A 13,800-nucleotide genomic window follows, 5' to 3' on the forward strand; every position below is an offset into this window, starting at 1 on the left:
TTGTTGATTCCACTATGTAAAAAGTTGGTATTTCTAACACGAAAATCCAACAATAGCGAAAGAAATCATCCTAATGAACATCAACAATATTTTAAATTTATTCTTTGTTCAAACAAATTAAAATTGGGTTATGTCATTTCAACAACCAATAAGAGATTAGCTTTTGATCTTCATCCATTGGGTGATAATGTTTTATTCAAAGGGAAAATGATTTAGATGTATATGATTGCTTGTAGGGCTACAAATTGAGAGGCTAAGATTGCACGAAGAGGTAGGATTAGGATTCTTATATTGATTTGCAAGCACTCTTAGTGGTTGGTGGTGTGAGCATGATGATGACTCAATTCCTATTTGATTTTTGTTGTCCCAAACCAAAGGAATTGTCATGTTTGCTTTTAAGTGCAAGAAAAAGCTATTTGGTCAAATCAATCACCAAGTTAGGCCGAGTTAGACATTTGAGATAAACTTTAGTAGATATTGTCTGTTTTGGCTCGTTACGCATGACCGTCAATCTCACGATTTTGAAACGCGTCTGGTAGGGACAGATTTCCACACTATTATAAACATTGCTTCATTCTTTTCTCCAACCGATGTGAGATCTCACAATCTACCCCTTGGGACTAGGGTCCTCGTTGGCACACTTCTTAGTGATTAGCTCTGATACCAATTGTAACAATCCAAACCCACCGCTAGGAGATACATTTCGCTTTGCTCATTATGTATTGTCGTCAGCTTCACAGTTTTAAAACGCGTCTACTAGAGTGAGGTTTCCACACCCTTATAAGGAATGTTTCGTTCCCCTCTCCAAACGATGTGAGATCTTATAATCCACCTCTCATGGGGATCCAACGTCCTCATTGACACACCACACCACCCAATGTGTGGCTCTGGTACCATTTGTAACAGCCCAAGCCCACTATATTTTCTACTTTGACTCGTTACTTATCATCATCAACCTCATATTTTAAAACACGCCTAGTAGGGAGAGGTTTTACACCCTTATACAAAATATTTCGTTCTGCTCTTCAACCGACGTGGGATCTCACAATTTTAATCTTAATAAGTTGAAGTATAACAACTCGTCTTTTAAAAAGATAATGAAATAGTGGTCGTGATTGGGTAAAAAAACTTTACACGGAAGGCAAACCATTGTTTAAAAAAATATTAATATTTAGTTTTGATGATCAACTCAAAATATTGTCATAGTTAATGGTTTTAGATTCTATTCAAAAAATTAAAAACTATCCATGTAGTTTAGGAAAGATCAACCTTCAAAACATTCATAAAACTATTCATATGAAAGACAAATGAAAAAGGTGGGAACATAGACTACTCGATGTAGCGGAATGCCACAACCAAAATGTTCTGATACCTAATTGTTTTAACGAAAGTGGAAGCAAAATCGATCGCGCTCACACAAACATATATTAAACAAAGAGACACAAAAATTTATGTAGCTCAGAGAGAAAAAAATTCTCTACATCTACAGGTACAGGTGGTATCCAATCACTATAACAAAAGTATTTACAAATGTATCTCTCACACTCTCACACTATAAAATCTCTCCACAAAAGTTCCTCCCAATTACCTGTTTAGGCAAATACAAAATAACAATGACTTCACTTGACTCCACACCTCAAAATAATGCTAGAGAAGTCTTTATTTAGTTAAAGAAATACTAATTCTCATAAATGATAATATTAATCAAAATGGTTATCAACTAAAGAGGACATAATGTTATCAAAATGGTTATAACTAAATAAAATTTAATAACCAAAATAAATGAAATTATGATCATTCATCTTCATGACAATTTACAATATTCCGTTCACTTAACGTGCGCTAGAGTATAGTAAAAAAGAGTAAAAAATCATATTCAAGCCAGCGACCAACACATTCCAACGATTGCAACTAAGGTATTCAATTATGGAAGAGGCATTTCAAAGCCATTTACTAGGCTTTCACATTCTCGATCCTTTATATAACTTTTATGATTAAAAATTGATTTTTTTCCCACATTTTTTTCAATAGGATAGGGATACCATATGGTGGGTACATTTACTTTAGTCCCACAACCGTACCTGCAGGCTGCGTCGTTTTGCACATTTGATAATGTGGCTTATATCTACAACAACATGCCACAAAGATATGTACGGCCACCGCCCACCATGCCACTAAATCAAGGGCCAATATCGCCCCGCCGGCGCCGACCCACTATTTCTACCATCTTATCTCCTCTTTTTGCCTCCATTCCTTTTCTATATTAATAATGGGCTAAAATATGATAATGATATTCATTTGAATGTTATTCACTTACCCATCATGTACTTAAGTTTGAATTGGAATCATAAATCTATTGATCTACTACTAAATGTAGTAGTAAAATTATTGAAAACATTCATAAACGTACATAATCAATGAAAAGTAATAATAGCGTAGTTGAAAACTGGGAAAATATCGCCTCCCATCAAAGTTTCGAAATAAAATGTTCTTGTTCTACTCCAACATTGAGTTTACAACTTAAACGTGGAATCAAATCTGGGTTCTCTAGCCTCCTGAGCTGACATCGTCATCAGTATATTGGACCTTTTTCTTTATTTGAAGTGACTACACTGTTAGGGTTGAAAAATGCAATCGCATGGAATATGATTCATGGTGAGATTTATTTTTTGTGACTAATCATTGGATTTTACTCTTTTTTTTTTTTTTTTTTTTCTTTTTGCTAGTTAGGGTTAGATTCATGGTACTTCTATGCATATGGTTAATGCACCATGAACCCACTAGGGGGCTCGTATACGTGTCCCTAAGCCTGACTATGAGCTAGCGTCTACTCAAGCTACTGGAAACCAAAGGAAAGAAAAGTGTGTGTGTCATATCATGGTGTATCCATCCATATAAAAAAGTATTGGAGAAGTATCTCATGCTCGTGACAACCACTACATGCATGACATGACTATTATGAGCGGAAGAATTGTTAAAGCATTTCAAAAAGATGTCATGGACTTATACGTTCATTTAAACTAACATTACTAACAATATAGCAACAAATGATTAACATGATTTCAAAAGCAAAGCATACAACCCTTAACTACCTGCAGACTACTCAAGTAAAATAAGGAATGCTACTATCCTAACTTCGCTATCATAGTGGTCGCAACAACGTTATCATTCATGCGTAGGGGTCATGCTAATCTTCTATGTATCTTCCATGTAATTTGTAATTGGACTGATATGGTTCACTTCGATTCAATATCTAGCACTTTTTAAATATGTTTTGCTTCACGTTTGATTTTAATTTTAAGTATGATTTTAGGGCTTTGATTGTTGCTTTCATAAATTATAAAGGAAAGAAACATGATATTTCCACATTCTGAAGTTTCTTTTAAGGTAAGTAGTTAATTGAAGAAGTTTATAAGCCATAATCTATCAGATTATGAAAGAGAATGAAATGCTATACCATGACACATGAATTACTATGTATGGTATTAAATCCTAGTCTATATGTTGTTTATGCATGAACAAAAGCATGACACAAGAAACTTAGTTGGCTTTACATTGTTCTAGCTTGTACATCTAGACCAATTAAGTTTAAGAAATATGAATTTTATGTTTCATAAGTATGTAGTTCAGGGCTAGTAAGTGTTGAGTAACAAAAGCTCATTGTAACAACTCTAAATTTTCTACTTAACCTAGGGTCGCTATTGTATACATATCATGAGCATAGATCACTAATGAAATTCACAAATTGTGAGATCCCCACATTGATTGGAGAGGGGAATGAAGCATTCTTTATAAGGGTGTGGAAACCTCCCCTAGTTGATGCATTTTAAAAACCTTGAGGAGAAGCTCGAAAGGGAAAGCCTAAAGAGCACAATATCTGCTAGCGGTGAGCTTGGGCTGTTACAAATGGTATTAGAGCTAGATACTGAATGGTGTGCCAGCGAGGACACTGAGTTTCGAAAGGGGTGGACATCAAGCGGTGTGCCAACGAGGGCGCTGAGCCCCAATAGGGGGTGGATTGTGAGATCCCACATCGATTAGAGAGATGAACGAGTGCCAACAAGAACGCTGGCCCCGAAGGCGGGTGAATTGTGAGATCTCACATCGATTGGAGAGAGGGAAAGCCCGAAAGTGAAAGCCTAAAATCGTATTCTTGGGGTTAAGAAATGCAAACACATGCAACATGAATGAGACCTATCATTTAAAATCGTATTCTCTTGAGGGGTCTCCCAATCTAGGCAAGTTCGATGTGCAATGTTTCTCTACACACGACCCACACGTACGAGCATGGGCCCACCTAGCGAGCTCGCATACCCCCTCTGCCTGCTGATTGAGCTAGCTTCTCTAGGTTGTTGTCAGACACCTGAACGAAATAACAACAGTTGTAGCATCATGATAAACATGATGAACATTTCAAGTCTCATAGTATACGCGTGCGTACTCATCATAAAGGGGGGAGTATTCCAATGCACGTGAACATGCAATTATGCATGAGGTCCCGATATTTTCTATGGTAATAAATCATGCAAGACAAACTCCATTATTTCCTTACAAATTACACTCGATAATATGCATTCATAAACTTTCATAAATCATTTCATTTGTAGCATAACTTTTAAATCATAATTTAGGGGTTGTGCATCGTAAAAAATTCGTCATTTCAATACATATCGTAGCATGTCATAATGTGTCATGGCCAAGCATATTCATATCGTAGTACATTATGGCATCTCATAATATAACATAATTTGGCATTTCATTTATAACACAATGTTATTTGGCATATCTTGGCATATCGCAAAACAACACATATCACACATACGACATGTATAGGGCCATTGGACATGTGTCATCATACATAAAAAAATTCTTTTGTGACGACCCTAAATTTTCTACTTAACCTAATTTTGCTACTGTATACATATCATGCATATTTAATGCAGAAATACTTTATTGATAACTTTATAATAAAACCTAACCTTGTTCTTACGTGTTGTGGCTTTTAAAATAAAACAATGCATATTGAAATAACAGGAGATAACCTAAAGCAAAAATGTGTTATACTAACTAATATGCTACTAAATGAAAATACAACTAACCTATACTAACCTATAGTCTAATAATTAAAATTACAAAATTTCTATAAGTATGTGCCACGATTTCTTAGTTGCAATGTCACTGTTAGTCGAATAGGTGAGTCTTGCCTTTACTTGAAAAGTAAGAGTAGCACATAACTTAAGTATTTTAAGAAATATTCATTAAGAGACCCCCTATCGAGGTTAAATGACACATATACAATTTCATGAATGAGACCTATCATAACAATCTATTTTCCTACCACTCCTATCCTAAATGCGCAATTAGATGTGTACTTAATTTCCCTACACACGGTTCACATGTACAAGTATAGACCCACTAGTCAATTCGCACACCTCCTCGATACCTTTCTGGTCAGGCGAGCATTCTCAAGTAGCTGTTGATGTTGGACAACCATTAGAAATAGCAACCGTCACAACAACGTTATGGTAAAAAAAATGATCGTTTCTTTGCCTCGTAGCCAACACGTTTGTACTATCGTGAAGGAGAAAGGGTATCGCCCGATGCATGAGAACACAATAATGCATGAAGTCCCGACATTTTTCTATTTTCATTATCATATAATACAACCCGCTATCATGTTACTTCATATCATATCATTTTGTTATATCATTATCACATCATTGATCATATCATTTATCATATCTTCCATGCGTGTGTCGGGGTTGTATTTCATGCTAGTTCATCGTTTTGCATGTCAATCATATCATATCATTCATGTCACACAATATCATATCATAACGTTTTTATGCTTTTAGACATAATAATCCACATCATGCACATATCATATCATATCGTAACAGTCATATAACATATCCCGAGCATGTCTTCAACTTATTATATCCTAACATATCATATCATAATCATATCAATTCATCAAATACAACAAAACATGCACATAATATTTCAAAACAATTTGCATATACCGGCATATGGCACGTACGGAGCCACAAGCACGTGTCATCATACAATACACAATTATAACCAAACGATGGTAGGGTCACTTACTTGGTTGGCCTTAGTCGACGTTTTTCTTAATTCGAGTACGTAGGCTCTCCTTCCTCGAAATTGCTCCAAATTATCGTTGGTTGTCATTTTCTATTAGAATATCCATCTCATTTCATTAGTAATCTAATAATTCTGAACTCAATTGGACTTAAATGGAGAAATTGAACCTCATATTAACCTTATTTGCCTTAAACGAGGTCAAATTCAGCTTCGAGGTGGTCAGAACAATTAAAATTGGTTATTTTCTCTTTATCGAGTCGAAGGAGTGAGTTTTGAGCTGCGGATCTGAGCTAAACATTTAAGCGAGATCCAGGTCCGTCAGATCTTAATGTCTAGTAATTTCTCTCTCTTCTGGAATGGCACTCTCATGACCATTTCTCATGGCCTTTCCTTCTATATGTCTCGGTTGACCCTTTTTCTTTTGGAGTCTTAGTCATTGTGGGACTTTCATTCAACACCTCCCTCGAACAAAGTACGCTTCCCATTAATGAGGCTTACAATACTTTTGTTCAACATTTGAGGATTCTATTGACATGGCTAAGTTTAAGGTATGGGTTTGATACCATGTTAGATGAACACGACTTGGTATGATATAGTCCACTTTGAGCATAAGCTCTCATGTCTTTGCTTTGGTTTCGCCAGGAGGCCTCACACTACTGGAGATAGTATTCGATTATAAACATCTTTCCCTAAATTAGCCCAAACTTTCATCCAACCGTTACATCTTCCCACCATCTAATAGTAGAACCACTTACCTGTTGACCTATGCCATGGTTACTAATTATTCTTTGTACTCACCTAAATTTTCTCCTCAAGTTCTCATTCAACCTCTCATTCATCATCTCAATGATATCAATTAAAACAAAATGACAATAAAGATCATTCATCTTGTAGTCCAATTATTGAGCTTAAAGAAATATTTCGACATATATACTCTATCTTTTTTTTCTTTTCTTTTCTTTTTCTTTTTCTTTTCCAAATCAATTGTTTTGTATTTAAAATTTTTTAAATTAAAAATAATGTAAAGTTCATAATTATTGATTATTCTAGAAAACTAAGTTCATAATTCATTTAAGTATTTAATAATTTTTAATCTTTCAATTGATTTGGTTGAAATATAAATATGTTTAATAAATATAATGTCTGCTGACATATTATTAGATACTAAAATTTCATAATATATTTGAGAATTACTCGTCATGTATTGTTATAATCTTATCTAGACAATTTAATACCTACCGTATCTTCTTTTTTTTTCATCGTATTTATCCTTACACATCTTTCCTTTTCTTTTATCTCTATGTTTAAGTGGTTTCCAAATTATTTTTGGTCAATTTTAATCGATTCTTAACATTTTTGTTTTAAATGGACGTCTATGGTGACTTGATTCTAAACTCAGAATATTTTTGGCATTTAATTTCGAAATCAAAGCTAAATAATTGCAACAAAATTAATATCACGATAAAGAAAAGAAAAATGAAGAAGTAAAATATGACTTATTATGAGACCTCTTCTGATATAAACCAAAAGACATCAATCATATCATATACTTCAATGAAGTTATGAAGAAAATATTGTTGAAATTATCAAAAGATATTCAATTCATGCCACATTGGAGAAGAATGAAGTTTCATGTTATAAATTTTGGGTGGCTTACAATTTAGAGTAATTTAGAGTTAAATATGAATGTTACAACTCTTGTAATGCTTTGATTTTGAGGCTATATAAAGCAGTATGTTGTATTTCTAAGTAGACTTGGAAAATGTAGTAAAAGAAGCATTTGTGCTTTTCTTTATCGAATGACTAAGTTTCTTTGCAATTCTATGTAGTTTAGGTTGCATGTAGAATCATTCAAGCTTGACATGATCGATCTTGCTTGTGGAGTGATTCAAATCTCAAACAATGTTCTTGCCTTGAGATATTCGGTCAACAAGGTAATCCAAATCTTACTCCCTTTGTAGTGATTTCCACATATCATCTTCGAATGACATCATTATTTCTGAGTAGAACTAGATTTGCGTAAATTTGAGGGTTTTTTTTTTTTTTTTTTTTTTTTTTTTTTTTTTTTTACAATGAGTGTGAGATCCCACATCGGTTGGAGAGAAGAACGAAACATTATTTATAAGGGTATGAAAACCTCTATGTAGCAGGCACATTTTAAAAACCCGAAAGAGAATCCAAGAAGAAAAAACCTAAATAGAACTAAATTTGCATTTTAAACCATATGTATCAATATTTTTATTGATATTTTTATACCATTGATACGTGGAGATTAACAATTTGATCCCAAATTAAGAGTACCCATCATAACCTAATGGCTATTTTTTGCGTAGAAATATTGTTAAATCAACTATTTTGATCGATATTTGGGTATAGCGTTTTTATGGTCAAATCATTTCTTAAACTTTCTCGATCGAGACCTAATTTGAAAGCGAGCGGTGAGGCTCTTGTCAAACTCTAAATTCCACAAACAAAAGAAAGGCTAAACCATTCACCAACATTTTTACTATTCTTTTAAACCACACAATTTCTCGTTAAACAAAGTTCTTCGTGTTTTCTCTTCTCTTCCCATTCTCATCAACATCAACATCAACATTTTCACCTCGTTCGTCCTCCCCCACCCGAAAAGCCATGAAGTTTACATAAAAAGACTCGATTGTCGTTCATTCGTATTCCAATCAAGAAACCCTGGTTCGTTTCTATTTGCATTACGATTACGTTCAATGATTTAAATACACCCAACCCATTGAACTTAAACTTCTAGAACGTCTCGAGGGACATTCGAGATTCGAACATTCAAACCCATTTCATGTTCGAGTTAGGTTAATAGAATCTTGGTTATATATATATATCATGATTTTATTTGAATTTGAGTTTGGTTCAAACTTCCATTATATTAGGTAAAAAAGCTTGAAGATTATGATCTTCTTATATTTATATTTCAAATCAAAAACATGTTGCCCATTAACAATCCCTTTTTATTCCTCGCCGGAATCTGATCGGAGATCGTGATTTCTTGCAGCCATTGTTTATCCGGTCAAATTCCGATCATAAATCCGACGGATCTGAGGTAATTGCATTGTAAATTCAATCAATATTCTGATTTTTTGTTTTTTTTTTTTTTTTTTTAATTTGATTTGACGATTTTCAGATGTTTAATAACTCATCAAAAGGGGAAATCGATTCACACGGCGGAGGAATGAACGTAAACGCATCAAATTTCGTAAAACACCCACCGGATTACCTGAGAAGAATCGATCAAATAGCAAAAACCGCCGCGAATTCCGGCAACCAGACGGCGACAGCAAACTCCGAGGGTTATTCAAAAACCCACTTCCGGTGCGACAGTTTGGAGGCGCCGGGAATGGTGATTAAGCCGCACACCGGCGGCGATGTGCGGTGGGACGCCATTAATATGGTGTCGAAAGGGGCGGCGTTGAATTTGAGCCATTTTCAGCTGTTGAAGAGGCTTGGTTATGGGGATATTGGGAGTGTTTATTTGGTGGAATTGAGAGGAACTGATACGTTCTTTGCTATGAAAGTGATGGATAAGGTGTCTTTGGCTAGCCGGAATAAGGTGTTGAGGGCGCAAACGGAGAGGGAGATTTTGGGGCTTTTGGATCATCCTTTTTTGCCCACACTTTATTCTTATTTTGAAACTGATAAGTTTTATTGTTTGGTTATGGAGTTTTGTAGCGGTGGGAATCTTCATTCTCTTCGTCAAAAGCAACCTTACAAGTATTTTACTGAAGAAGCTGCCAGGTTATTGTTCTCTTTGCCTCTCTCGCTTTTCGTTTCGGTTTTCTTCTCTCTACTTCTTCGTTCGCCTTTCGTTAAATCTAATTCTCTCTATGGCTTGGAACCGTCTTTTTTATTAACCTGGTCTTTCCAGTTAGTTGGGTTCGTGATTTCAGTAACTCGAACAACCTAAATAGGGTTCACAACCTAACCTTTCCTAACCCTCTTGTTTTTTTTTTTTTTTTTTTTTTTTTTTGGCCCGAGTAACCCGAATAGAGTTTGCAACCTAACCTTACATGACCCTGTTGTTTTTTGTGACCCGAGCAACATGAATAGAGTTTGCAACCTAATCTTACATAACCCTCTTGTTTTTTTTTTTTTTTTTGTGACCTGATCAACTTGAATAGCATTTGCAATCTAACCTTACATAACCCACTTGTTTTCTTTTGTAAATCGAATAGAGTTTGCAACCTAACCTTACTTAACCCTTTTATTTTCTGTGCCTCGAGCAATCCGAATAGAGTTTGCAACCTAACCTTACATGACCCTGTTGTTTTTTGTGACCCGAGCAACATGAATAGAGTTTGCAACCTAATCTTACATAACCCTCTTGTTTTTTTTTTTTTTGTGACCTGATCAACTTGAATAGCATTTGCAACCTAACCTTACATAACCCACTTGTTTTCTTTTGTAAATCGAATAGAGTTTGCAACCTAACCTTACTTAACCCTTTTATTTTCTGTGCCTCGAGCAATCCGAATAGAGTTTGCAACCTAACCTTACATGACCCTGTTGTTTTTTGTGACCCGAGCAACATGAATAGAGTTTGCAACCTAATCTTACATAACCCTCTTGTTTTTTTTTTTTTTTTTTGTGACCTGATGAACTTGAATAGCATTTGCAACCTAACCTTACATAACCCACTTGTTTTCTTTTGTAAATCGAATAGAGTTTGCAACCTAACCTTACTTAACCCTTTTATTTTCTGTGCCTCGAGCAATCCGAATAGAGTTTGCAACCTAACCTTACATGACCCTGTTGTTTTTTGTGACCCGAGCAACATGAATAGAGTTTGCAACCTAATCTTACATAACCCTCTTGTTTTTTTTTTTTTTGTGACCTGATCAACTTGAATAGCATTTGCAATCTAACCTTACATAACCCACTTGTTTTCTTTTGTAAATCGAATAGAGTTTGCAACCTAACCTTACTTAACCCTTTTATTTTCTGTGCCTCGAGCAATCCGAATAGAGTTTGCAACCTAACCTTACATGACCCTGTTGTTTTTTGTGACCCGAGCAACATGAATAGAGTTTGCAACCTAATCTTACATAACCCTCTTGTTTTTTTTTTTTTTTGTGACCTGATCAACTTGAATAGCATTTGCAATCTAACCTTACATAACCCACTTGTTTTCTTTTGTAAATCGAATAGAGTTTGCAACCTAACCTTACTTAACCCTTTTATTTTCTGTGCCTCGAGCAATCCGAATAGAGTTTGCAACCTAACCTTACCTAACCCTGTTGTTTTTTGTGACCCAAGCAAACCGAATAGACTTCGCAATCTAACCTTACCTAACCCTCTTGTTTTTTGTGACGGGAGAAATCCGAATAGAGTTCGCAATCTAACATTACCTAACCCTTTTGTTTTATTGTGACTTGAGTAACCTGAATAGAGTTCACAACCTAACCTTACCTAACCATCTTATTTTTTTGTGACTCGAGCAACTCGAATAGAGTTCACAACCTAACCTTATATAACCCTCTCTTCTTCTTTTTTTGTGACAAGCAACCTGAATAGAGTTCACATCCTAACGTTCCCTAACCCTCTTATTTTTTGTGACTTGAGCAACCCGAATAGAGTTTAAAACCTAACCCTCTCGTTTCTTCTGACCTGAGCAACCCGAATAGAGTTCACAACCTAACCTTATCTAACCCCCTTGTTTTTTGTGACCCGAGCAACCCGAATAGAGCTCACAACCTAACCTTACTTAACCCTCTTGTTTTTTGTAACCCGAGCAACTCGAATAGAGTTCACAACCTAACCTTACCTTACCTAACCCTCTTGTTTTTTTGTGTTTGGTTGATTTGAGTTTCTTTTTTTTTTTTTTTAATTATTTTTACAAATTACATTAATAACTAAAATTTCATAAAATTCAAATATCAAACATTCACAAGTCACAACATATTACTAACATAGGTTACAAACATCAAATGTTATTAATTTTCATAATAGTCTTTAAATTTGGATAGTGTAGGGTTGAAACCCGGTAAAAATGTCAGCCCACAAACATATTTGAATTTTTGGATTTCTAAGATTTCAACCCAACCTAAACCGGAAAAAAGAAAATCTAACCTAAACTAACGTTTATGGTTTGAGTTAGATAGTTTGGATTAGTTGGATTCTCGTTGTTTACCTTCACATAGAATAATAATAATAAATAATAAACTAAATATATATATATAATAATACAACAAGACTAGGGTTTTGATTATTTTATTTATCATTTATTCTCCTCCCCACTCTTGAAAATTAAACTGCAATTTCTCGAGTTGAGTTGCATTCGTTATTTAATAAGAATTGTTTGGGTTGAATGTCTTTACCTGATCCATGAATACCCTAGTAAACACTTAATTTGATCCACGAATGCTCTAATGAACACTTAACTTGATCCACGAACACCCTAATGAACATTTAACCTAATCCACGAACACCCTAATAAACACTTAACCTCCCTAATGAACACTTAACCTAATCCTCGAACACCTTAATGAACCCTTAACTTGATCCTCGAACACCCCATAACGAACACGATTTCAAGCTATATAAGAATATTAGTGTTAAGATTGTTTTTTTATATTTCTTTGCATTAACATGTCCCATAATCAGTTGAATTTGCTGTGTGTATGTGTTTTTGAATATGATATCCACAGGTTCTATGCATCAGAGGTTCTATTAGCATTGGAATACCTTCACATGTTAGGCATAGTCTACAGAGATTTGAAACCCGAAAACCTCCTAATCCGAGACGAAGGCCACATCATGCTCTCCGATTTCGACCTCTCCCTCCGCTGCTCCGTCAGCCCGACCCTCGTCAAATCCTCCTCCGTCAACGTCAACGGCAGCTCCAACACCGGCAGCAACGGCAGCAATGGCGGAGGCAGCGGTGGCATTCTCGACGACGAATCCGCTGTCCATGGCTGCATGCAACCTTCCAATTTCCTCCCACGCATTCTCCCTTCCAAGAAGAATCGAAAGTCGAAATCCGACTTCGGCCTCTTCGTCGGCGGCTCCCTCCCCGAACTCATGGCCGAACCAACCAACGTTCGGTCCATGTCCTTCGTCGGTACACACGAGTATCTCGCACCGGAGATCATACAAGGGGAAGGTCACGGCAGCGCCGTCGACTGGTGGACCTTTGGGATCTTCCTCTACGAGCTTCTTCATGGGACCACACCCTTCAAAGGGTCTGGAAATAGGGCCACGCTTTTCAACGTGGTGGAGCAGCCGCTTAGGTTCCCGGAGGCGCCGCAGGCCAGCCTAGCCGCTAGGGATCTCATCAGAGGGCTTCTGGTCAAGGAGCCGCAAAAGAGGATCGCTTATAGAAGAGGCGCCACTGAGATCAAGCAGCATCCCTTCTTTGATGGAGTGAATTGGGCGTTGGTGAGAAGCGCAATGCCGCCGCACGTGCCGGAGCCGGTGGATTTCAGCCAGTTTGCCAGAAAGAAGGGCGGCGGCGGAGTGCAGGAAGAGAAGAAGCCGGTGGCTGCTGGGAATTCTTCGCCGTCTACTGGTGGCGATCCCAATTATGTGGATTTTGAGTACTTCTAATTAATTTTTCCCTATTTTTTTCAGAATTGAAGAGAGGTTTGGTTGTGTATGATTCCCTCTAATCCATTCTTTGTGTAATTATTTTCATCAATTATATATATTAAAACATACCATTCGTCAAATTTC

At 36.1% G+C, this 13,800-nt stretch overlaps 1 protein-coding gene across 1 annotated transcript; it reads left to right on the top strand.

Moving 5' to 3' along the window:
* Positions 1–8,575: 8,575 nt before the first annotated feature.
* LOC111803773 (serine/threonine-protein kinase AGC1-7-like) lies at positions 8,576–13,796 on the top strand. The gene is made up of 4 exons (XM_087127393.1): positions 8,576–8,796; positions 9,128–9,175; positions 9,257–9,867; positions 12,777–13,796. The coding sequence occupies exons 3-4, from the start codon at positions 9,257–9,259 to the stop codon at positions 13,672–13,674; spliced, it is 1,509 nt and encodes a 502-aa protein (XP_086983519.1). The 5' UTR covers positions 8,576–8,796; positions 9,128–9,175; the 3' UTR covers positions 13,675–13,796.
* Positions 13,797–13,800: the final 4 nt, after the last annotated feature.

Source organism: Cucurbita pepo, chromosome 10 (assembly GCF_057944985.1).
Source record: "Cucurbita pepo subsp. pepo isolate OVF chromosome 10, ASM5794498v1, whole genome shotgun sequence".
Taxonomy (NCBI): domain Eukaryota; kingdom Viridiplantae; phylum Streptophyta; class Magnoliopsida; order Cucurbitales; family Cucurbitaceae; genus Cucurbita; species Cucurbita pepo.